This window comes from Carassius auratus, chromosome 31 (assembly GCF_003368295.1).
Source record: "Carassius auratus strain Wakin chromosome 31, ASM336829v1, whole genome shotgun sequence".
Taxonomy (NCBI): domain Eukaryota; kingdom Metazoa; phylum Chordata; class Actinopteri; order Cypriniformes; family Cyprinidae; genus Carassius; species Carassius auratus.
In genome coordinates this window covers 4307820-4334012 of record NC_039273.1, presented here as the reverse complement: position 1 = coordinate 4334012, position 26193 = coordinate 4307820, and the positions used below count along the sequence as shown (strand labels likewise).

General features: G+C 34.9%; 3 protein-coding genes across 9 annotated transcripts in view; 1 reads left to right on the top strand and 2 right to left on the bottom strand.

Annotated features, from left to right (window-relative positions):
- LOC113050259 (agouti-signaling protein-like) overlaps positions 1-3187 on the bottom strand; it is a 3940-nt gene extending 753 nt beyond the window's left edge. Inside the window, exons 1-3 of one of the 2 annotated variants that reach the window (XM_026213060.1) lie at positions 1348-3187; positions 478-651; positions 203-255 (exon numbers count right to left, since the gene is read on the bottom strand). In XM_026213060.1, the coding sequence (XP_026068845.1) occupies positions 203-255; positions 478-637 (213 nt within the window). In that variant the 5' untranslated portion in view covers positions 638-651; positions 1348-3187. The other variant, XM_026213061.1, reaches the window with a different exon arrangement.
- The window catches only part of LOC113050258 (eukaryotic translation initiation factor 2 subunit 2-like), a 19199-nt gene extending 1069 nt beyond the window's left edge, over positions 1-18130 (top strand). For 2 of the 4 annotated variants that reach the window (XM_026213057.1, XM_026213056.1), the window contains exons 2-11: positions 1280-1355; positions 7380-7570; positions 8285-8459; positions 13652-13758; positions 13891-14020; positions 14103-14203; positions 15269-15417; positions 15654-15710; positions 16654-16739; positions 17325-18130. In XM_026213057.1, the coding sequence (XP_026068842.1) occupies positions 7556-7570; positions 8285-8459; positions 13652-13758; positions 13891-14020; positions 14103-14203; positions 15269-15417; positions 15654-15710; positions 16654-16739; positions 17325-17500 (996 nt within the window). In that variant the 5' untranslated portion in view covers positions 1280-1355; positions 7380-7555 and the 3' untranslated portion in view covers positions 17501-18130. The remainder of the gene's footprint in view (positions 1-1279; positions 1356-7379; positions 7571-8284; positions 8460-13651; positions 13759-13890; positions 14021-14102; positions 14204-15268; positions 15418-15653; positions 15711-16653; positions 16740-17324) is intronic. The other 2 variants (XM_026213059.1, XM_026213058.1) reach the window with 1 other exon arrangement.
- Positions 18131-22326: 4196 nt separating this feature from the next.
- LOC113050257 (RNA-binding protein Raly-like) overlaps positions 22327-26193 on the bottom strand; it is a 72392-nt gene continuing 68525 nt past the window's right edge. For all 3 annotated transcript variants that reach the window (XM_026213052.1, XM_026213055.1, XM_026213053.1), the window contains one exon: positions 22327-22821. The gene's annotated coding sequence lies outside the window, so the exon portion shown is untranslated. The remainder of the gene's footprint in view (positions 22822-26193) is intronic.

Genomic DNA, 26193 nt, shown 5'->3' with positions numbered 1-26193 from the left:
GAACAGTTTGTACTCTGATTTTTTTCCCCACTTTTTTTTATTATCAGCATATTCGTTTTTAAACATAATTACTAAAAACTAAATTAAACATCCTAACTTAAATATTTTTGTGATTTTGCAGCTTCTCGTCATTATATCTGTGTGGAACAAAATGTATGAAAGTGGTAACCATAAATGAATATTGCCATCTAACTTTACAAACCTTTTTTGGTTTCTTTTCCGCTTTCTTGTTCTTCTTAGGAGTTTTTGCAAGCCCTTTGATAACGGAAAACAAATACATTTGAACATACATCAAGTTTAAAGTTTCTATTAGTAACATATAGAAGTGCAAAAAGGAGAATCGTACTGCTATGAATTATTTGAAAAACTTGCCACTTGGATAGAAGTTTCTATTAACCATTTTAAGCAATTTCCTTTTACTGTTCATGATTAAGAATCGTCATCATTTAGTTTCTCTGTAGGAGAAAGAAGCCTTACCGACTATGAGCACAGAAGGTGCATCTGTTTGGCTATTTGCTTGTAAGCTGATAGTTGTTTGGTTGGAGCTGTTTTGTTCCTCTATAATCATGTGTGTGTGTACCATAACACAGCAGGCTAAACAGAGCAGCACACAGCACAGGAACAATGACGGATTCATATTAAGACTTCACCCTGCACGAGACAACAGTTTCAAACACAAACATCAAAAACAAAAAGCTGCAGATTTAGTAATAATCACACACGAGCACATACAGGAATAGCCATACATTTTGGTGCAAAACTGGATGGTCAAACGCTAAAGGCTTTTCCTATTTTAAAGCTTTTAACAAACGAACTAGCCTTTATGAATTTGCATTAAGAGGTCTAATTTATCCAAACTGGAGCTCAGGTCATTGTGTAAATGTGCAGAAATTAGAAATAAAACAAACATAAGCATAAAATATTCCTTTATGTCATCGTACACAAAATACACACAGAAAATACATCTATCAGAGCAGTTTAAAGGTTGTTAAAATGATAACCTTTAGATTTTGCGCAAAACCACTTTTCCGGCTGGCAATGGAGTCATTTTTCGTAGAAGGCCAAATAGCACAAGAAAATAAGAATGACTGTTATATTCCTGTGCAGTTAGTTCTATATTAATTCCAAGAGTCAAAACAAATGACTTACAAGTTCACAAGTAAAGCTACAGTTCCAGTTTACAGTATTTCTAGTGGCATTTGATCACAATTCATCATGTCTCACCATGTTCAACCTCCTGTTTCTGACAATCTCGTGTTTTCCTTATATCCTCATTCAGGGTGCATTCAAAAGCGAAACTACCCATGGTTATCTTCAGGAGTCGTTGTTGGGAATTTACAAACTGACCTGTCCTGGTGAGTAACGGGGCGCCCTGTTTTCCCTTTGTGTAGCTGGCTTGAGATATTCCCCGCTCCCCTGCTGAGACCGAGAGAGCAATGTCAGACTGACTTTTGAAGTCAGGAAATTCAGAAAGGGCGAAATGATAAAATTAAGCAGGGGCGGATCCCCACGCCCAGACGGGACAGAGGGAGAGAGACAGACATGAAAAAAAATAGAAAGGGTTAAGGATAAGTATGTGTACAAAGAGTGAACAAGTGTGTTGCCCCAAAACATATTTGGACATTTCACAATTAAAAATATATGAATGGATGTCAGAAACAAAAGAAACAGTAGATATACAGTTCAAATTAAAGCTTTTGACACTGTCTGGCTTTCAGACATTAATGTAACATGTTCATATTTAATGTGAAGAACTACCCTAATCTAAATCATCGAAACAACAGTTGCACAAAAAGGTTCAGAAAAGCACAGATGCCACTTGCTTTGATATTTTGTTACCTAATGCGATGACATTCAGATATAAAGTGTGCAAACACTTTCTAGGGACACTGTGTTTGTTTGTGAGAGAAAACCCTGAGATCTTTGAACACACACACACACACACACACACACACACACATACGATAGCCTGTTTTTGATTGTTACAAGACATGCATTTAGAAGTTTATTCGATATGGATCTGTTGCATGCATGCTTTTTTTATCTGAATTATTAAAATTTTATACTTAAGGCATTTCATTAGACCTTCAACAACAGTTTCAGTACAATTGCACATTATCAAGAGACTAAAAAAGGCGTTTAAAATGAAAAGGAACATTTTGACCAGCAGATGACGCTATAATTTCTTTTCTGAGCCCCAGTGAATTTAAAATCACATTTGGCCATTAGGAAACCTGTTTTCTCGTTAGTTACATTTTAAATGACTTCTGGCTTCTGACCTTTGAAGCAAATGCTCGTAACAAAATCACATACTGGTAAACATTGTTTTCCAAAGAAAAGGCCCAGATGTTACAAATAGATTCAGTGTGAACTGATGGTGTGCGATAAACACAGAAATGAGCTGAGTCCGTGTGCTTTAGCCTGCAATAGAAAAGCCAACCCACAGATACAATACTGCTTTATGCGTCTCAATAAATTACTTTTACAAGATTTTCTAAGCCTTGCACTCACAGAAAAAAAGGTATAAAAACTGTTATTGGGGCGGTAATGCATCACAAGTAACTCAAGTTATTGTCAGATCATTTTACTTTTTACATTACTTTTTAATTTACAAGAAAATATCAGTTACATTTTCAAACACGTAACACCAGTTTATTCACTGATCTTTCCATTCACAGCCATTTATTCACTGATCTTTCCAATGCTGAGAGAAATCAGGAGTATGTGCAAAGGCACTTTGATTAAATATGGACATACATTTTGCTCATCAAATTTAGAGAAATACACATTCAGTATGCTTCTAAATGAATAAAAACAGTGAAATGCAAATTACGAATATGAAGCAAACCAGAATTGTATTTAATCCTATCTTTTTTTCCAACTTCTTTGTTGCTGACATTCAATGATCCAATAATAAGCAAAAATGATTTAGATAAACATAATATTTGTGTTATGGCTGCACAGCGGAAAGGCACAAACGTGAATGTACATTTCCTTCAGCCTGAGGCTTACTGTATTCACTTCAATTTTGCTGTCAAAAGCTTTTACCTTTTGCCAAAAATAGTACATTTTATATAAAAAAAACAAAGAAGTAATCCCAGCCCAGATCAGAAAAATTAATGCAAAATTAACATGATGCATTACTTTCTATAAAAAGTAACTACGAGTAACGCAATATTGTAATGCATTACTTTTAAAAGTAACTTTCCCAAGCACTGCTAATACTGTATGCCTTTGATGTGCTAATATGGAACATTTAAGGTTAAATAGGGTACAAAGATGTACAATTTAGCAGCTTTGTATCTCTTTTTCTGTGAGTGAACATTTTATTGTATCCCATCTTCCTGAACAATGTCACATAACTGAAGTAAGGCTGCATATGTTATTTTTTGTTGACTTTAAAGTGACAAATCAAATCTATAAAAATGCTTCAAACGAACAATCATGTCAGACTTGATTTTTTCTTCTATTCTGGCTGGCTCAATGTGGTAACATTACATTCACATATTCAACGCCAGAGTATTCAAGTAAATTAGGTAATTACATCCATCGTTTGCTCATCTGGCTGCTGCCAGAGACTTGGGTAATGATTGTTAAATGAAAGCCATGGAAGTGGAAAGGCCAACTGAGTGAGTGCCGAACATTGCTCTCAAGGGATTTGGGAAACCTTTGAATCGTCCAGAATGAAGACATGCTGTAAAGACTGGCTTGACAGGGTCTGGACAAGTTAAGAAAGCATGTGTTACTGAGTCACTTATTTTCTGTTATTAACACCCGCTTTGTCTTCTGGGCTGCTCCACCTTTAATGCTCCCCCATGAGAATTCATACAATGGTGAAAATCCACCAAATGCATTACCACAAAAGCTGAACCCAAACTCAACAATGATTCTAATAGGAGAAAAAACATGAAAGCTAAATGTTTTCACCATCTTGTACAGATGACTTAAATTAGCATGATCATGGTTTGGATCCTCTAAGTTGTAAGAAATTCTTGAGCGGAAAATCGTTTTTTACATCTTTTTTTTACGCTAATATATATATATATATATATATATATATATATATATATATATATATATATATATATATATATATATATATTTTTTTTTACATTTATTTTAATTCAAGGCAACACTTCTCATTTTAATTTATTTTATCTAGATGTACTAATAAAAACTAGCTAAAACAGAAATAAAAAAGAATTAAAACTATATAGATATAAATAATAAGAAACATGACAAAACACACAACAAAATTAACCCAAATATTAAATATAAATAAGAGTATTCTGATTATTAATAAAAATTATAATAGTATCTCAGTGATACCAAAATACTAAGTATTAGCCTATTAATGCTAAAAACAAGAAAAACTTTTTGCTAATGGTTTATAAAAAATATGGTTATTGCTGCTCAAGTAAATTAATATTTTTTTTTAAATATTTTGATATTATTAAACAAATGTCAAACACTCTTTTCTATACAATGAAACATGGTGATCACTGGGTAGCCAGTGATTTAGCTTTTTTAATTTAATGAAATTATTTTAAGAGAGATCGGGCTTTGAACTGATTTTCTGTGAGTTACGAAGGTCTCATATTTTTTAAGCTCAGTGCTAAGTTGCTATGGTAATAAATTATAAATTTATCATTCTCTTCCTCCCAAGAACAATAGTTTGGAGCACGTTAAATGAAGTCTGTTACTTACAAGTCAGTTAAACATGCAGTGATTTAATATGAACAAATTTTCAGTGCAGGATCCTGCATATTTTAATGAATTTGCAGCATTTGCATGTCTGATATTTTGTTCTCTGTAACGCTAAAAATGATTCTTTTTTTGTACTTTATTATTGTTGATTTTGGCTGCATATTTAATCTTAGATTATCATATATGTAACTGTTCTGAGTTTACAACTAGAGATCAGAATTTACATTTATAATTTGAAGGAATATTTAAAGGTTAGCTGAATCATTTCACCATTATGAGCTCTTTTCTTTATACAGGATTCATTTTGAACACATGAAATATGTTATCACAATAAAAAGACTTACAGTATTGTGGCTTTTCAAGGATCATTTTTTAAAGACCTTTAGATCAATAGACGCTAAAATTTTTAGTTAATTTTAATCATTTCTTAAAAATGTGTATATCTCTATATTCAGAAAATGTGCTTTATAATATTTAAATCAAATCTTATATAAGTATAATATTCTAATATAAAAAATGTATTTCAGTTTTACTCTTCTGTGAAATAAAATGTATTTTTTACAAAATCTCATATTTCAGTCAGAATATGTGATTTACAAAACTAAAAACACACTGACAAAATACAAAATAAAACATTGTTTATTATGTTGCTTATTTCATCTATTAAGACAATCAAATTTTAATTCATTAAAATGTTAAAGTTTGCGATTCATTGTTTGATACACTTGGAAATTGATTTTGAAATATGAGATTTTGTAAAAAGGTTTTTAACGTAAGATTAAACTATATACATTTCTGAAAATGATGTGAAGTATATGAAACAGAAATGTCCACATCATAGAAAAGACAGTATATTTTGTGATAAGTGATTCTACATGTGTTTCCATTTTCAACATAGTTGAAGCTATTATGTCGTTTGGGAAGAGAAACCTTTGATTTCAACATCTTACATTTAGTTTCAAAGCCTTATTGCGATTCAGTTTCAGAAATCACAGAACACTATGTCTCTGAGATCAATGGATTCACGATGTGAATAAGTGCCCACAGACTCTAAATAGCAGCACTGTTCACTATCTGTCAAATCTGTCTACCTGATTTAAGGTTTTGCAGACTTCTCGCTATTCTCCGAAGCCCATGACACTGTGTATATTTTCAGCTTCACCAGGGCTAATGCTATACATATAAACCTGCAACGGGCCTATGAAAATAAGACGTCTTGGAATAGTTTTAGTGTTTTGATTAGTAATGTGTATATGTTCTTTTTCTAGTCTAAAAGCAAGGCTCAGTCTCTACGAGAACTATAACAAAGATGTATTACATTAAAAATGCATTTGTAATTTTACAACCCTCAAAAGCAATAATGCCAACTTGTGAAGCGATTAGCTGAGTGTATAATACACGTTCAAGTGAGGTCCCCATGTAACTTTCATGATAAGCTATGAAAATAAATCAAATTAAGAGTGAGAGAGAGTGAGAGAGTGAGAGAGAGAGAGAGAAAGAGAGAGAGAGAGTCAAAGAGAAGGAATAAAACATTTTTTACCTTCTGCACATTTTCTTGTCCAGATTTCTCTTCCATCTCATGCTTAGAAAGCATAAACTACATATTTCCTATAAGCAGATTTACACATGAATACATTTTCTTTCACTTCACTTCACTTCATGGCTTGTGGTAAGAGTGCAACAGCTCTTTTACTGAAAATCGAGCTACACTGAGCAAATATAGTATGGAGAATGCATAGATTAGCAGTGTTCCACCCCTTAGGTAAATGATACATACCCTGAAAACACTCCTGCAGCATGCATACTCTCTGTGATACATTACATAGAGGAGACCATGACCAGCTGTGACTCTTGACACTCTGGAGAAACAAACCTTAAAGTCTTAAAACTGTACAGCTGAATCCATGCATTAAACAACCCATTATATGACATATTATATCATTATATCACATTAAAAAGCCTCTCACTGCACATGATGACCTCATAGATCAGGAAACATTTCAGTTCAAACAGGTGATTAGAAAAGTACTGTGGTGGTTTTTGTTGCTAACTAATTTTGGAGAGACGATAAGTCAAACTGACCATTTAACTCTCCAGCCCATACGGCAAATAATATTGTTCTGAAAAAGCAGACCAGAAAGGAGGAAGCAGGAAAGGGTTTTAGCTGTCTGGGAGCCAGACATCCCACTGCAATTTTAAGCAGATTACAGGAATAAAATGATTTCCAAGATATTATGAACAATAACTAAAAAAGCACCAGGTTTGGTTTATCTCTTGAGGAATGGTTTGTGAATATAGATTTAAAGAATGTGAAAGTAAGTAAAGCCCTCTAGAGTCATGATGTTTTAACCTCCTCCTCAAGCCATGCAGTTTAGAAACCAATTTGAGCATTATTTCCAAAGATTTATTGTCTCACAAAAGAATATTTCTTCCAGTACATCTGTTTGTTGTACATCTCAAGGTTCTGTCAGCACAAATGGTTTTGGTCCATGAGCTCCAATAATCTGAACAAACATATGGAGGGACCGGAGAGTTCCATCATACTTGCTGAGATGCAAAATCACACATTTTTGTGCCAAAGTTGTATTAGTTAAATGTGACAATATTAAAGTTTGAGACACATTGAGTAACAAATGTTGAAACAAAAATTGACTCTTGTCTCCCCTACGTAGAGTTGCAGACTAAAACTACAACAACCATCATGCAATGCGCCCAGCCCAAGCTATCGCGCATGCGTGCCGAGCTCCGCCTGGCCAAGCATCGCGCATATCGAGGAAGGGTCTTCGTTAGAAACAGTGTGTAATAACGTTTATTTTTTCTTCCTGCGTTTTTACAAGAAGTCGATATCATGTCAGGAGACGAGGTTAGTAAACAATCGCTGTTTAGTGTGATTATCTGTCTTTATCTGTTTATTTAGACAGTCAAAAGAGAAGGACAGTTGGGCCTAACAGTGAAAGGCTGAGGAAACACATGTGCACAGTTTGTCTTTTCTAGATCTTTTTGTCATTTGTCAGTTAGTTAGATAGCAAACAGCATTCGTTTTTTAAAACTGTATTTTGGGACATTTAACGTTACTGTCTTACTAATATGACACACACACACACACACACAAACAAACATATAACGTGCCTTGATATTCTTGTGTTATCAAGTAAATAAATACCATGGTACGTACATTTTAGCACCATGATATATGTCAAAGTACTGTAGAATTATCATGTCATACTGTCCAAAGAAGCTTCTGCCTCTTAATTCTTTTATGATGATATTTAAATTGTTTTATGATTGCTTTAAGAGATGCTGTAAATGAAATCTTGAGTTAATCTATTCCAGATAATTGATCTATTCGTGTTGTTTAATCCAAAATAAGAACCATAAGCTCCAGCATTTTTTGTTTTTGAAAGGAATCATGGTTGACTTTATCTTAGAAGTCTTAAGGAAAATTAGTTGGATTAGTTGTGACTAGTCTCATTAGTAGATGATTGCATGCATGCTTCATTTTTACCTTTGTGATGTCTGTTGACAGGCCTGTGTTTAATGTCATTTCATCATGAAACTTATGCTGTGGTTCTTCCAGATGATATTTGATCCCACTATGAGTAAGAAGAAGAAGAAAAAGAAGAAGCCTTTCATGCTGGAGGAAGATGGTGGAGAGGGAGATGAAGGTCCACAGCTAGATTTGAAAGAGACAGAGGCTGACGTGGCGGAGGAGAAAGAGTTAGATCTTGATGAAGATGAGGGGAGGAAGAAAGGTAAAGCACATAACAATTTTATTCTACATTAGTGTTGTTGCTTTTAGATGGTCTAATTAAATATATGTTGCAATACTGAGTAGAGAACACAAAGCCATATTATTATGTCCTTTTCCCACCTGCCGGGCTAAAGAATGCCCAATTTTCGCCCAGTTTTTCCTACCAGCCAGTTTAAAAAAAGTGGTCATAATATAGTATAACAGGTTAAATAACTTTTTATAACAAAACTAACTGAACATTTAAATACAATAAAGCAATACAGAAAAATATATAAAGTTAAAAGTTTTACACAGATTAAAGTGCAAAAAAACAATAAAGACCAATAGGTATCACTTTACAGTAAGACCTCATTAGTTAACCATTAACATTCACAATGAGTAATAGCTACATTTGCTAAAGAGGTTATTTTGTTAAAAATTGTTCAACTCTTAGTTCATGTTAGCTCATTAAAGAACACAGTTGCAACTTTCATTTTTTTAACGTTTTATTAAATATAGGAATACCTAAGATTAATGAATGTTCAGTAGAATTTTTTCATTGGCAGTTTATGTTAAAGGTCCCATGACCTGAAATTTTCACTTTCTGAGGTTTTTTAACATTAACCCTTTCGATTCGATTAACGCATATATGCGTTTTGAGTCATTTTCTCCTGATAACCCCGAAAAGAACTTAAATTACACTCTCAGTTTTAATCGTACAGATAAGAGCAATACATCAATCGAATCTGTAAAGGGTCTAGTTTTTTTTGGATACATACATAATAACAAAAAACCTTTGTGCACTTATAAAATAAAGATAACAAACAAGGTGCGCTGTCTACAGTCTTTGTCTCCGCTGATCGTCATGTACAAACATTTCATTAAAATGAACTGTAACTTCGTGAATACTCAACGAAGAGACATGAGAGAGATATCTATAGAAAGCCTGGAATGTCTACTTTTAAACTAAACAAGTGCTGCCGAAAACAAATGTTCTGAGATAAAGTAATCCATATGAAAACAACGCAATGTCTGTTTTTCATATCTCCCTTCATTATATTTAATGTGACCACGCCCCCGTGCTGAACGCGCTATTCAGATTCAAACTGAAGCGCGGCTTGAATACGCCCACACAGAAGAAAAAGCAGCGAGTGTTCAAGTTTTTATTTTATTTTACTGTTTGCTTCGCGATGACAGGACTAAGACATAATTCACCCCAAAAAGATGTGATGTGGTTGAGGATTTGAGAAATGGATTTCCTCAGAAAAAAGAATGAAGCACTTTATTCAGCAGAGATCATAAACATGAGTAAGTCTCTTTTTATTTAGTTTTCACATAAAGTGTAAACATTTTACTAGTTAGACTATGAGTTCCACTAGGCTGTATATGGTCCCCAAGTTTCTAGAAATTTTGCTATCTTTCACTGCCTTTGAGAAAATGGAAGCTCAACCGGGTTGATCTTGAATTTCCTCCTTATGACGTTATAAGGAGAAATGTTACCTCCCCTTTCTCTGCTTTGCCCTCCCAAATATTTACATATAAGTCGCAATGTCAGCACAGGCGTTACAAACAGACTTTTATGATAATGATTTGACAACACCGCCACAAACAGTTAGTAACAATGTTCATCAATGCCTGATCTGTGATCAGTGATTTCTGATGTGTTGCTAATTATTCAAGTTCACACAGACTTACTTTCTAAATCGTTTAATACTGTTTGTGCATCAGTGAATAAAGCCATTGACTAAACGATCAACTTCACGTTGTTTCTCTTAGTAGCATGAAACAAATCTGTTATTCAAATTGTGATTTAACTACAGCGAGTGATCAAAGAACGCTCCCTTTATTTTTTCGGAGCTGTCACACATCGCGAGTATATCTGCACTCTTGCCTAAACTGCCGTTACAATGAATGACTCCTTTATGCTGCACAACAAAGCTCTTACTGTATTCATGTGGTGTATTCATGTGTTTGCTGTTAGTTGTGGTGAAAGCATTTTGTGAGAGAAAACGTGTTGCAATAATGACGAGATCACTGCATTCACGCGATAAACACTCTATTTACTCAATGCTCATCACTGCAGCCTTTCATGTGATGGGAAAAGATTGAAAAAATAATTATATAATCAACACTTCCACGATTCATTAATCTCGACAGCTGGTATTCCAAATGTAATACGCATTTCGTATACAAAGATGTCAGCCAATCACAACAGTTGTCGTTTACTCGGAGTCTCATAGCAGACACGCCCCTTCAAACAGAGCAATCAAGCCAGAGGGCTAATATCAGGGTATAAAAATGCTTTTCATTTCTAAATGTTAAATGTAAAAATTATACTAACGATATAAGTAAACCTAAGGAAACATTAAAAAAGCATTTAAAAAAAAAAAAGGGAAATAATCCATGTCATGGGACCTTTAACTAATGAGTTAACTAATGTTAAAGGTACAGGTTGTAGGACCTGCCACGAGAGGGCGCATTACCAAAACAATAACAATCGTGTGTTTTGATGATGCTAAGAAGGAGCGTGGAATGATGGGATTTGTTGTCTTCTACCCAATCGCTGACAGCCATCAATAAGATGGAAAGATAAATCATGGTTTTAACGCAAGTTCAATGATTTGCACGAGTAGATTACATACAAAGCCAATGCAGAGACGCGATCAGACTATGGATCAGACGCGTCCTCGGCCGGGTCTAGAGACGCGATGCCCTGCGATTGGAGTGTATGCCCCATAATACTAATCTTGTTGATCGTTATAATAGCATACGTGCTCTGTTAAGATATGAATCAAAACAACTCACCTGTCGAGTAAAACACAAGCGAGATTGGCATTTCTTTCTAATTGAAGTTTGTCGCGAAGCTACTTCCAGATTTGTCCACAACACTGTTTTCATGTGGTTTCTACTTCAGTAAAGGCGGTAACAAAGGGTAACTAACGTCATCGACAGGCGACTGCACTGCCCTGTTTAGAATGGGAATTTTCTCATGATTTACAAGTAGTTGAAAATATTAGAGATATTGTTAGTAAACAGCTGGACAAAATATATAACACTAGCCTAGTGGTTTTTGGATGTTTTACTGCAAAAATTTTACAAATTGTACCTTTAACTAATGAAGCCCTAATGTAAAGTCTGAATGCACAATAAAGAATAAAATCTCTAGGGCATGTTGTAATTAGGGCTGGGCGATATATCTAGCGATATGAACATGCGCATCTAGTCAGTAAATCTGGTTCCCATGTTACTGCTAAATCGACATCACCTGCTTTCAAATGGATCGGCATTTAATAGAAAGAGCCGTAGATCACTGACAAGCTAAGCATTATCGCGTTCATTATCTAGATGAATCGCCTTTTTTGTCTATATGAATGTGGCTTTCAAGCTACAAACAGCGGTGTTGTGCATTTTGACCACTTGATGGGAATAGTATACCTAAAATGCATTCCAAATTCGGATTACAACTCTAAATACAATTATTCACATTATTTAGTTAATTAAGTGCCCACGATAACAATATTGTGCATATTAATTCCCGTGATATATTGCATTACCGAATACTGGCAAATGTCCAATAAATATATATATATAAACTCAATGCATATTTGATCTTGAACAGCTGCTTAATTTAATAAATTTTTTAATCAGTATAACAATGCACAGTAATTAAACTGCAATCTTTGCATGTAAAATAACAACAATTCTCAAAACCTGTGTTTTTGAAACAATTCAAACTAATTTCTGCAGAAAAACTGATATTCTGACTTAAGTAATGTAATTGCAAAGTTTAAAAAAAATGCATTTAAAGCTAGGGCAGTGCAATAACTCGAAATCATAATAAAATCGTGATGAGAGCACACGTGCATTTTCTAAATCACAGAATATATGATTTCTCCTGGTCCGTGTCCACTGGTGCCTAACGAGCGGAGCAGTGCATGCATGCGTTTAATTAATTCCTACATGTTGGGCACATCCAAGTTGTTATATGCATGTTAAAAATTGCAGTTTGGATTTATTTCATTGTATTTCTTGGATAGCCTTTGTTTAAATGTTAATTCAAATAAAAAATGTAAAAGTGCACAATACTGTACACTACTTTTGAATGCATTATATATATTAGTGCTGGGCAACGGTTGCATCTTTTAATCACGATTAATCACATTATTGTCTGTGATTAATTGCATTATGCACAAAGCTAATAATGTATTCAAAAGTAGTGTATTGTGCACTTTTTTTCATTTAAAAGTAGGCCTACTGCTATATGAAGAAAAACAGTGTAATAACATTTGGTTTGCAAACACTTAAAAAATGTGTTTTTTACAGCAGTGTTCCTTTTACATAGTAGCAGTAGCCTATTTCTAGTAGCCTAAATCTCAACTTATAACATTAATGTAATTAAATGAAATCTAAAACAAGACATTTGTCACTGCCAGGACATTGATGTTTTTATAGAAAATATTTTATAGTTTATAGAAAAACAAGTTATGCTCATAGTCCAGAGCCTCGATCATAACATTATAACAGGCACCTTCCTATTAGAGACTTGCACGATCGCGGGACCCATCACAGCAGAGTGCGGTGCGGGATGGGCGGGTAGAGACTCGTGTGCATGATGCAGAAGAATAATTCGGGTGTGCTCACTCTAGGCAAACTTAACCATGCTGGAGTGCGTTTGACCCCCAAAGCCTTGTTCGTTAGACTAGTTACCTCGTTCTGTTTAGCAGTCCCTGGCTAGGTTGGAAGAGGTGGGCAAGAGCGCAGTTTAGTTATATATAGATCAGTGAGTTTGAGTGCTAACCGCGCCGGAGTGCAGATCTTCTGATACGTGCTGCATGAATACTTCTGAGAGGCAAAAGAGATAGATCTGTGAACCAATATACTGTACAATATAGCCAGTGAGCAACGGACTTTCATAAAAAAATTAAACTGCGTTAATGTGCGATAAAATAATGGTCAGCGTTAACCAAATAATGCACCATAATAACACGTTAACTTGCCCAGCCCTTATGTATATATATGTGTGTGTGTGTGTGTGTGTGAAATTTCTACATCAATAATGAAACAATATAGAATATATTTATTGTAAAATACAATATATTAACCAGCTCATCTTTACAGACTGAATGTTTATTGAAATGTAAAATATAATCCAAAAAGTGTGGGTTGTTGTATTTATTTATTTATTTATTTATTTTATTTTTGGTGATGTTCTAGAAACATCAGATGATCTGGATGACTTAAACTTCTTTAACCAGAAGAAAAAGAAAAAGAAGTCAAAAAAAGAGAAGATTTTTGATGCCGAGCTTGAAGAAGGAATGAAGGTCAGTCGATTGTTTGCACGTGTTTAGTGCTTAACTCTGGAATGTAAATATGAAATATGTTTTGCCAATGAAAGCGTTTGGTCTGTACAGCACTGACAGCAATTGTATTAAATAAATTACAAAATTCCAAAGGAGCTAAAGATCGAAGCGGAGCCATCAGAGACACAAGAGGAGGATGACTTAATGCTGCCCACGAGGAAGAAGAAAACAAGAAAAGTCAAAGATTTTCAAGAGGACACAGACAGTCAAAGCAAAGATGATAGTAAGTGCCGTAGTAGGGAATTCTTCTCTAAATAACTATAATGTAATGTTCATAGTCTAATTATGTGCTGTTTGTGTGTAAGGTGTCGAAGATGAAGACAGTAAAAACATCGAAGACATAACATTCAGCTCACAGACTGGCCCTGCCTGGGCAGGATCGGAGAGAGATTACACATATGATGAGGTAAATGGGAACATTTATTACTAAACCTGCGGTGCAGAACATATGCACTTGTTTCAGGTGATATCTTGATAAAGGCCAGAAACTGCTGCCATCTGGTGCTTTTGTTGGCTGAACAGCTTTTCTCTGCTGTTCTTTCTCTTTTCTGAAACATGTTTAGAATTATTACAGCTGGTGTCAAGATGATATTTATTAGATGTATGAAGTTAGTTCTCGTCAGGTTTGCACAGGTGTGGTTCATCACATAAACTGTGGATATGTTCCGGTAACATTTGACAATCAGAATGTCTCTCAGTACGTATACATGATGTCTTCATTTTAAACAATAGCTTGTACGTGTGTGTGTGTGTGTGTGTGTGTGTATACACACACACACACACACACACACATATATATATATATATATATATATATATGCATTCTTCTGTTTTTTTAATGTACATGACAGTGGCAGGGATGTACCGATAATTTTAGCCGATAACCGATAAGTTGGCCTATAGATCTAAATCCAAATTTTTATATCATTTTTGAGAGCCTGATTGAAAAATTCTGGCCATTAAAATCCATGTCCCAAACACTTAAACATAAATCAAACAAATACAGGACAACAGCCTAGTTTGAACCAGGGTAAGGTTTAAAAAAAAAAAAAAAAAAAAAATGGTTAACATTTTTTTTAAACCATATTGTAAATGTAAGTTATTTTGCAGTAATGTTCTCATAGTTTTATGTAGACTATATGACGGACTTGCCCTGCACATCTTGCACTTAATGGTATTTTCCTTTTTTCGAAGTGAGCAAATCGCAATTAATAACCATCATGGCAAAAAAACAGTTTGCGTGCATATTTTTTGTCTTTAATATATTGGGCAAATTCAGGTAGAAAACGGTAAGAAAAAAAAAACTTGTTTTGCCGATACTGATATGGTGGTACATCCATAGTTTGATCCCCAAAATGTTTAACTATATAATCATTGTAGTGTCTTGATTTTAGTTTGTACCACTGTGTTCCTTTGATAATGGCTGCTTGCATATGCTCTTATTATTATTGATAATGTCACCTTGTTTTAGCTTTTGAATAGAGTCTTTAACATCATGCGGGAAAAAAATCCAGACATGGTCGCAGGAGAGAAGAGAAAGTTTGTGATGAAGCCTCCTCAGGTTGTCAGGGTCGGCACAAAGAAGACCTCCTTCGTAAACTTCACAGACATCTGCAAACTGTAAGTCTGTTTTTATAGAGCCGTAATAAACCTCTTCATTTTCTTGAGTTGACTTTGCTCTAAAGAACTGTAAAAGTTCTTCCATTTCTGAATGTTCACTCGTAAAATAAATCTAAACTGTTGGGCATTTTGTTATCTGGCAACAAATAATTCAATTGGATATTTTCACACACAACCTTTATTTTGTAGGGTTCTTTACCTTCCCTTCCTTCCTTCCTTGATTTTGTTTTTCCCAGTTTGCATCGACAACCAAAACATCTCTTGGCTTTTTTGCTGGCCGAGTTGGGCACAAGGTAAGTTTATTTGATATTTTTATGAGAACTGTTAGATATGCTTGTTATCTAGCATACAATAAGAACTGCATGACAAGTAGCTCTTATTTCAACACCTGAAATTCTCTTTCTTTTTTTGGCTCTTTGACCTCCATCTCAAAAAAATGATCCGATGAAGTGATGTTTAATTTATTGCATTAAATATTTTTAAATAGTTATTGCAAAAATGTTTTGGAATGACAAAAGTTTGTTTTGAAATTCAATTAATTAACATTTTATAGATAAAGGTTAAGCACCTCTTAACTATTTTCTGGAGATGAAATACCTTTTATACGAGGCCTTTTTTTGTGCCTGGTTTGTGGAAAGAGCGTGTAGTAATCTGTAAGTGCACTATTAATGTGTTTTATGGGCAGCACCACTCAATGGTTGTTTTTCTTCATCGGATGATCATTAACCTTGTTTTAAAATCGTCTCTGTGTCTGGCAAGCTCTGGGTTTATTTTTCTAGCGTCTCTGTGCGACTGAAACACTCCACCAGAACATTTCCACGTTTTGCTGGAGGCATTTCACATAATGTCAGAGAGAAACCTGAATCAGTTGAGAAAGGCATAGCTGCTCCAGAGGGAGCGACTGACCCTGTTATTAAAAGATAAGCAGACTGATTTCAGTGCTTGACACTCTTTTCAGCACCTCATTGTGTTCAACCACATGCATCTCAGAAGACACTTGAAAGGAAACCGATTGATTTTGCCTCCTGGATATTTACAAATGATTTTGGTTTTGAAAGAGATCAGTCTTATATATGAGAAAAATTCTTTCTGTAGCTGGATGCAGGAACTTTGCAATTCGGAAAGAATATAGAAATGAATTGGTGGTGTTTCTCTAAAATTAAAATAATGACATTTATATATATATATATATATATATATATTTAGAGATGCACTTACCACTGTTTGACTTTTCAGCGGGTCCATAGATGGAAACAATCAGCTCGTCATCAAAGGCAGATTCCAGCAGAAACAGATCGAGAATGTCTTAAGAAGATACATCAGTGAGTATTTGACTGGTGAATTATATATAAAAGTTCTTAAACTGTATTGATGCTGTTTATGTTAATACAATAAGTTTATACAAATGTAAACTAAATTATAAAATAATATGAATAATTTTCATGCTGCCGTATGTATATAGAATTATAATTAGAGGTGCATGTAAGTTGTCAGACTGGATCTCAAGAGGACGACTCCACACAGTGTGACCTATTAAATGCAACTATAAAAAATAATAATAATAATAGTGATAAAAATATTTTTGCACCTTATATTTATAAAATAATAAACAAATTATAATACTACTATATTTTTAAATAAAAGGGAGTATTAAATAAAAATAAATGTATTTTATAGTAAACTTTTTTTTTTATAGTAACATTTTGTTTGTAGTATTATATTTTATTACATGCATGCCATCATGCACATGTATAATCTAAAATTACTATATTTCACCAATAGCATAATTCTAGTATTCAGTATTTCAATATTTATCCCCAAGTATATTAATGCATCCCAAGTATATTTACTTATATTGTGTAGTTGGCAAAAAAACCTATCCTGAGCGATGTGTTTTTGTCTGGCAGAGGAGTATGTGACGTGCCACACGTGTCGGTCTCCTGACACAATCTTGCAGAAGGACACGCGTCTGTATTTCCTGCAGTGTGAGACGTGTCACTCCCGCTGTTCCGTCGCCAGCATCAAGACCGGATTCCAGGCCGTGACGGGCAAGAGAGCGCAGCTGCGTGCCAAAGCCAACTAACGCCTGTCCCTCACCCATCACACACCAAACTCAACAAATCCACTCATCTGTTCAAGGAGTCTGAATTTAGAACTTGAGTTCTCGGTCATCTCAAATGCATCATTTAATTTCAGCTCCTCAGAGCTCTGAAATCACCTATGCACATGAAGCGAGTGCAGATTTGTTCGGTCTGGCTGTGGAGCAGAGAGAGCGCAGAGCCTGGATGGTTTTATCAATGAACCGGTGGTGAAATTTGTTGTTGCTGTGTATTACCTTTAGAAAAACAACTGAAATAAATTGCATACCAGCTGGGCAAACACATGCAGTGTATGTCTCTGGAAAGACATTGCTTTACATTTAGAGTTTTAATGTGATCGAGAAATGAGTGTTAATTGGTCTGAAATGTACTGTATGATTATGAATGATTGTGAACAGACGCTAATATTTCCACTTCTTATGTTTTTCTGTGCTTAGAAAAAAAAAGAAAAGAATGTTGATTGAATATCTTTTTTTAAGAAAAATGCTGGATCCAGTTTATACTTTTCCCATTCTTGAAACTAATTGGTTTGCTCATTTTCTAGATTTTTTTTTTTAATCGAGAAAAATGATCTTGTCTCATAAAGTGTGGATTAAAAATGAAATGAAATGGAATTGTTGCAAATGTAGTGATAATTATTTGCTCCATATTATACAAATATTTGGGAAAAAGTAATTTAAAGGCTTTCAAATCACTTTGTCATCCAAAACAAGTGGAATTGTTGTGAATTATCTTTGTGCTTCATAAACCGCTATTTGAAAAAAAAAAAAAAGTAATTTCAAGCCCCTTTTCTTTTTTTTAACATTGCTGTCAAAAAATCTTTTTTAAAAATCAGAAAAAGTTGGAAAATGCACTTTAAAAGTAATTGTTGCAAATTTTCATATTTTTAATCTATATATATATATATATATATATATATATATATATATATTAATGCATTTTTATTTTTACATTTTCTCATGAATTTTTTTTTTTTTTTACATATTCCACCAGCAGAAGCTACATTTTCTCAGTCTTCAGTCATTCTACTTTAAAAACAGTTATTTTAAAACATTAACAAATTACAGTAATATTAAAGGGTATTAGGGGCGTTTTAGATTTCAAATGAAATTGCCCAGAACTGATAATTACCCTGAAAAATGTGGAAAAGAGTCATAGCCTTTACCATACATCGTCAAATGAATCCAGTCTTTGCCTGTTTGAGCTCTGTAGAGCCTCAAAATCCCACTGACATAAATCAAGGAATGTTATTCCGACACCCAGCATTCCAGTGTATTCCTATACATGTGATACTCTAACCCCAAATCCCCTCTGCGACTTGGGCCCCTCTCTGTAAACCAACACACTTGTTTATGCGACTGCTCAAAGTTTGACTGCTGAATGAGAGTTTGATGTATCAGTCAGTCAATCATCCTGCAGCAGTGCACCTTGGTTTAAAGGAAATATGAAACGTGACCCTCATCGGTGCACACAATGCAAACAGATCCATATTTTGCACCACATCAAGTCTGTTGAAGGATGGGGCCTTTTCTCTTCAAGTTCAGGAGAAATCCCTGGCACCAGTAAAATTGCTAAATTGCTTCCTAATGCAAGTTCCTTTTTAACTGGCATCTGTTGCTGTACCTGGCTATTTTCAAATTTTTGTGAGGTAAAGTAGTTCCATCCATACAGCATATGTTGGGAAGGAGAGTCAAAGCAGCGGCTTCTGGTTAACATCCTACATCACTCACTTATAAGGTGACACGGGGATGAATAATGAGCAGGGTTACTTGACTGACCCGGACATGGCTGTCTCTGCTGCATCGGAGGAAATGTGTTGGAGTGAAATGAAAGTAAAGGCTGTCTGGCGAATAGGCACAAAGCTGAACTTACCACCATAGCTGTAGCCATAACGTTTTAGGGGAATGTAGTTGATTTGTTGCCAAATATTTGAGTTTGACTCGCTTAACTGATTCAGAAATTTCTCTGCATTATGGCATTATCTTTAATTATAGGGGCATATGTCTCAAAGCCTGAATGATAAATACTGTAAATCAAATGCAAAACCAGAATCATAACCACTTGAATATATCCTTAAATAACTCGTGTCTTAATAAAAAACAAATTTCTCTTAATTCAGAGTTGCATAACCAGCTATTATTTTAAGACTGTCTTGAAACTTATTTCATCATGTGCTCATGCTTGCATCATTCCGAACCTGTATGACCTTTTATGCAAGTCCATTTCCACCACAAACTAAAAAAATTAATAAAACGGTAATTGTGACTTTTTTCTTGCAATTTTATATCCTCATTTTGAGTTTACATCTCGTAATTACAATTTCACCCCCTCAAAAGTTTTTGTAAGGTAATTGTGACTTTATTTCAAAATTCTGACTTTGTTCTTACAATTGCAAGATAATTTTTAAGAATTGCAAAATATAAACACACTTTGAGAAAAAAGTCAGATTTGTGATAAATCAATTCTGAGAAAAAAAGATCAGTGCTTTTATCTTCTTTTCTGACTTTTTTTTTTTTTTTTTTGGCTGAGGTGTAAACCAGCTTCCACACTTTTTCTTTTGCGAAACAAACAAACAAAAAAATGTATTGAAGTAAAAAAGTATGTAGAGATTGAAAAAGTATGTAGTTTAAACCAGTAGGTCCAATTATGACATTCTGATCAACATGAAGAAGTCAAATAAAGAAGAAAAGAAACAAATGCATGGATGAATTGTTCACAAGAAGACCTTTAACATGCATTTAGAAAATAGATTCAGGCCTACTTTAAAAAAGTTCAGCTTTACTACTAACTTTACAAACTGCATTGACAGCTGTTCTTTCAAATGAAGCAATTGTGTTGTTCTTGTAAATGTTTTGGACCTCAGCGATTGCTGTTTGTGGCTATTGGAGCAGCTGCAATATAGCAATATTTCTTTTTACAGTCTTACTACAGGTTGTGTAAGACTGCTACCTCAATCCTCTTCGCGACAAATCTGAGGTGAAATAAATCTATTGTCTTAAAGGGGTCATATGATTCAATTTCAAATTTTCCTTTCTCTTTGGAGTGTTACAACTTGGCTCAAACACTATGTGGAAATATTGCGTTATGCCGCCCAAATGTTCACGCAAAGAAAGAAGGCTTTGTTTCAGTAACCCCAGTTGTTTTGTTATTAGTTTAAAGGGGGGGGGGGTGAAATGCTCGTTTTCACTCAATATCCTGTTAATCTTGAGTACCTATAGAGTAGTACTGCATCCTTCATAACTCCAAAAAGTCTTAAGTTTTATTATATTCATAAGAGAAAGATAGTCTGTACCGATTTTTCCCGGAAAAACACGACCGTCTGGAGGCGTGACGTGTGGGCGGAGCTAAAGAATCACGAGCGGCAGTAAGCTTTTGCGTTGAGAGCATGTGGAAACTGTGACATTATCGTGAGGGAAAAACCATCATCCAAAACAAACCATGGCTTACAGTCAGATTCAGCCGTTTATTTATGATCCAGAATCAGATCCCGAGGCTGAAACTGAACGAGAGCAGCAGCAGCAACGACTCGCTCCGAGCGGGGCTCGAACCCGGGTCTCCAGCATCGGAGGGGACGCACTAACAAGGAGGCAGAGATATTTTGAGCAGTTTTACTCACCGCCTGCGGTTCCAACACACGATCGTGACCCTTTTTCGTTGGGATTGCATCATCCTTAAGAAATAAACGATACGTAAATCCGTCGTCAAACTGAGCCTTGTTTGTAAAACAAGCATCTTCGAAATGCAGGGAACAAACACAAAAACTTGCACAACTCCGTTGATGCTCTGTAAAAATAAACTCCATCCACTGGTCCCTTAATGCTGTTTCTCTTTTGGTAATCTGTGCAGGGTTGTCTTGCCCTGGCAACCAAAAACACACTTCTTTTGTGACAATTCGGTCTCTCGCTCTGATCAGTGAAGTCTGTTGTGCTCTCAGTGCTCTGCTATACGGGAGCGCGCGCTCTTCAGGCAGAAGTGCCTTAGGACCCATATAAGGAAATTCCGCTCCATCTAATGTCACACAGAGCCATACTCGAAAAAAACTTTCCAAAACTTGTGACAAACCGGAAGGAGTATTTTGGGAACAAAAATACTCCTTCAAACGTACAACTTAATTTTTGAAACTTTGTCCATGTTTAGCATGGGAATCCAACTTTAACACTTTAACAGTGTAAAAAACTCAGTATGCATGAAATAGCATTTCACCCCCCCTTTAAGTATTTGCTATTGAATGTTGAAATGCTGAGTTTTGCTGTGTATGTGTGTGTGTGTGTGTGTGTGTGAGTGAGAGAGAGAAAGGGTCACACAGTGGAGACAGTTGTCTTAACCATCAGTGACTTGTGTACTGCAAACACATACGAGCTTCATCACTGTGTCTGTCATGTGATTCTGTTCCTCTTTCAAACTGGATCTGATGGTAAAACTAAGGACATTATTAACTGTCTTTACATTTATTTTGAAAGATGAAGCTCGCCATTATGGAAGGGGGCGTTACATTTCAGACGAGTGCTTGCGGTGTTCGGCCAATCACAATGCACTAGGTCAGCTGGCCAATCAGAGCAGACTGCACTTGTCAGAAGGAGGGACTTTGTAGAAAACGATGCATTTGAGAGAGGCGGGGCATAGAGGACCTACAATAATGTACAGTATTTGAAAAATGTTTTTTGAACATTAAAGCATGTCATTTTCTTTTACACCAAATACACAAAATAATGATCTTTAAAAAAGCATCATATGAACCCTTTAAAGGTAAAGAATATATTAGCCTATATATTAGCATTCCTAGAGGAGACCATTTAAACACGTGAAGAAAGACATTTCACAAGTCATCAGTTTATTTACATCTGTAAATATCTCTTGCAGTCTCGAAAGTGCAAGCAGAATAAATATGCACGTAATTAAAAATAGCCAACCATTCTGATTCCGACTGGCATATAAGTAAAATGAAAAACATTTCTGGAAAAGCACAAACAGACAGGAAAGGAGGAGGAACGGTTATTTACATATGAGGCGCCCAAATGTGTAGAAAAATGCATGTTAATTGTGTTTTGTGGGGAGCATGAATACAGAATGTCTCCTGATCCTCTTCTGTTGTTGCGTGTGTGTTGTTGTTGTTGTTCTCAGGAACTGTGGCCTTTTTGTAATGGATTCCTGGTTTAGGGGACATCCTCCCCCAAACAGCTTGTTTAGCTGTCTGTCTCAATGACATCTGATGCTGGAGTTTGACAGCACCCGTTGGTTTCAGTGTCTTCCTGCTGAGTCTGTGTATTAAAAAAGTTTCCAGTCGACAGTGTTATCCAACTCCCTGCTGTAATAAATACAAAAAAAGGAAGACGAGCATTAAGATGTGATAGTGGATAAAAACAGCTATGACAAGAGACGAGCAAAGGAGGGGGGCTGAAAGGAAAAGAGCTTGCTGGAATACTCGCATGTGGTTTTATTCTTGCCCAACTGCCTTTAAAGCAAAAAACCCAGTATAATGTCTGTTTTGTTGAAATTCAAGGACAACTAATACAGCAAACATCCAAAAAAACAGAGATCAATATATCGTGGTAAATTTACAGAAACTACAACCCATATGGACTAATTGGTCTTTATTGGTCTTCTTTTGAAAGGTATCTTTCACATTTTATTGCACCAATCACCAGTGTGAACTCGATTTTCTAAACAGGGAAGTCATCTATGGTCCAGAATGAGTGTTTTTTGACTTTCAAGTCTTCTAATGCACTCACTGATGCAAATCACTACAATAACTGCTATATATATATATGTATATGAGACATCATTGTTGACAATTCACTATTGTAACGTGAAAAGTATTGTTTAAATATATTTTTAATATTTATAATATTGATAATATCTCTTTATTAATCTCTCTCTCTCTCTCTCTCTCTCTCTCTCTCTCTCTGTGTGTATTCATCACTGAGATACTATTATATCATCACTGAGATAACTATTATAGTTTTTACTAGTATTTTGAATTTGGCATCATTGTCATGTTTTCTGTTTTAATTTTAATTTTAAATATATGTATTAAGTTCAGTCATTTTCAGTTCAGTTATTTTGCTGCTTAAGTCAAACTTAACAAAAATGAGAAATGTTGCTTTGGCAATTAGCTGAAGTTAGATTTATTCTAATATTATGGTTTATTTTATATCAAGTATCAGATTATTTATTATTACAATAACAATAATGGTAAATTACAATAACCCTGATATCTATAGTGCAAATATCCTTTTTTTTTTTACAATATTTTGTGGATAGAACAGGTCATTAATACAAATATGGGTTGAAAAATGTACTTGTCATTAAAGTAATAATGCAAAAAAATCCTAAGCACAGGCTTCATTTTCCGAATGCAAAATATGATTTATTTTTCTTTTGATCCTGGGGTGAAATAGGACCTGGGTGTTTTAGCACGAGATTCAAACACAACAGCCTGAAAGCCAGTGTAAAGTACCTCTGAAAGTCTCCTAATGCAGAGAATTTCACAGAGGCAAGCACGACCAATCTCTAATTTGTGCTCAGTGTGATGCTAACTTTGATTTGACCTTTCAGGGCAACTTCAGCTGGTAGAATAAAGAGAACGGTGGAAGTTCCGTTACTGGTGGCAATAAGATTGAGGTCAGACAAATTAGTCAGACAAACAGATTGGTGATCCATAAACAACACACAGAAGGATCAGGTGCAAACCACCATCAGATTCCACTTTGTCCTTTGTTTTATGTAGCCAAACATGTGGCAATGTTTCTACTGAAACAGCAGAAGTTGAGATGCTACACCTTGAAAACAGATTAGTAAGAATAACCACAGCTACTTCCCTTTATTTTGATAAACTTTATGCTCTTAGGTCACACAAAGGGAAACGCTCTCAGACCACCAAAGAAGGACCTGATAAAGCAATTCTAACAGAATTATTCCAGTCAGAACGAAACTGTTCTGACATTAACTTGGCAAATACCCAGTAGTGTTCTCTCTCTGAATAAAGACAAAAGAGAGATCTGACCTCTGGAGAATTTACAAAAATGTATCTCAGGGTACAAAACTCATCTTCTGGATGAACATTATTTTCTTAAGCTGTCTGGAGTTTTGTTGTCTGTGAATTTATGAAAATATACAGTACATGTGCCAATACTGTAAATCTGACAAGAACTCAAGAGGTTTTTAGTTTGAGATTATTCCATCTAACTGTTTTGTGTGAAAGTGTTAAACTGGATTTGCTCCCCAGTATATTTGAGCAAACATGTAAACAAAACCTTCTGATGATTATTTTGAACAGTAAACACTACCATTCAAGAGTTTGGGGTCAATTAGATTTGAATTCAATCATTTTTAATACTTTTATTCAGCAGGGATAAATTAAACTGATCAAGACTTTTGCATTTCACAAAAGATTTGTATTTCAAATAAATGCTGTTCTTTGGAACTTTCTATTCATCAATAAGCATTGAAAAAAAACATACTTTGGTTTCCACAAAAATATTAAGCAGCACAACTGTTTTTGAAATTGATAAGCATCCTAAAATGCATCTAATCAGCAAACTATACGATTTCTGAAGGATTGTGTGATACTGAAGATTGAAGTAATGATGCTGAAAATGTAACTTAGCATCACAGAAATGATTAAATTACATGTTAAAATATTTAAAATGCAAAAACGGTTATTTTAAATGGTAATATTTCACTTTTTATTGTATTTTTGATCAAATCAAATTCAGTGAGCATAAAAGACTTTCAACAACCCCACGTCTTTCAATGGCAGTATATAGATTGCTTTATATTTTAAAGGGATAGTTCACCCAAAAATGAAAATGTGATGTTTATCTGCTTACCCCCAGTGCATCAAAGAAGATGTAACGGTTTCTTCAGTAGAACACAAACTGAGATTATCTTAGCTCAAACCGTTGCAGTCTATTACTCTTATAATATAACTGGATGGGGATCACGGCTAAAACATACAAAAAAAACAAAAAAAAACATACACAAACAAAACCAAATTAAAACCTGCGGCACATGATGATACATTAATGTGTAAAGACAAAACGATCGCCCTGTGCAAGAAACTGAGCAGTATTTATATCGGTTTTTTTTACCTCTGATTCAAGAAATGTCTGAACTGTAAAAACTCTCCTGAGCGCATTCTTGAGAGGCGTCAGCAAGCGCGTGAGACGTCATCTTTTTCTTGCTTTATGGCAGATCGCAAACTTAAAATGTGCATTATTACCACCTATCTCTCAAGTGGAACAATGACACTCCTAATTGAGATTGTAGAAAAAGTGTCAATGGTCAATTTGAGAGATTGGTGGCGATAATGCACATTTTAAGTTTGTGATCTGCCATAAAGCAAGAAAAAGAAGATGACGTCTCACGCGCTTGCTGCTGAGAACGCACTCAGGAGGCTTCTAACAGTTCGGACACTGCGTGAATCAGGTAAAAAAACGATATAAATACGGTTCAGTTTCTTGCACAGACTGATTGTTTAGAGTCTTTACGCATCAATGTACCGTCATGAGCCAAAGGGATTAATTTGGATTTGTTTGTATTAGTTTTTTGTTGTTTTATTGTATGTTTTAGCTGCGATTCCCATCCACTTACATTATAAGAGTGACTGACGGCAACGGTTTGAGTTAAAAATCTTGGTTTTGTTCTACTAAAGAAACAAAGTCACCTACATCTTGGA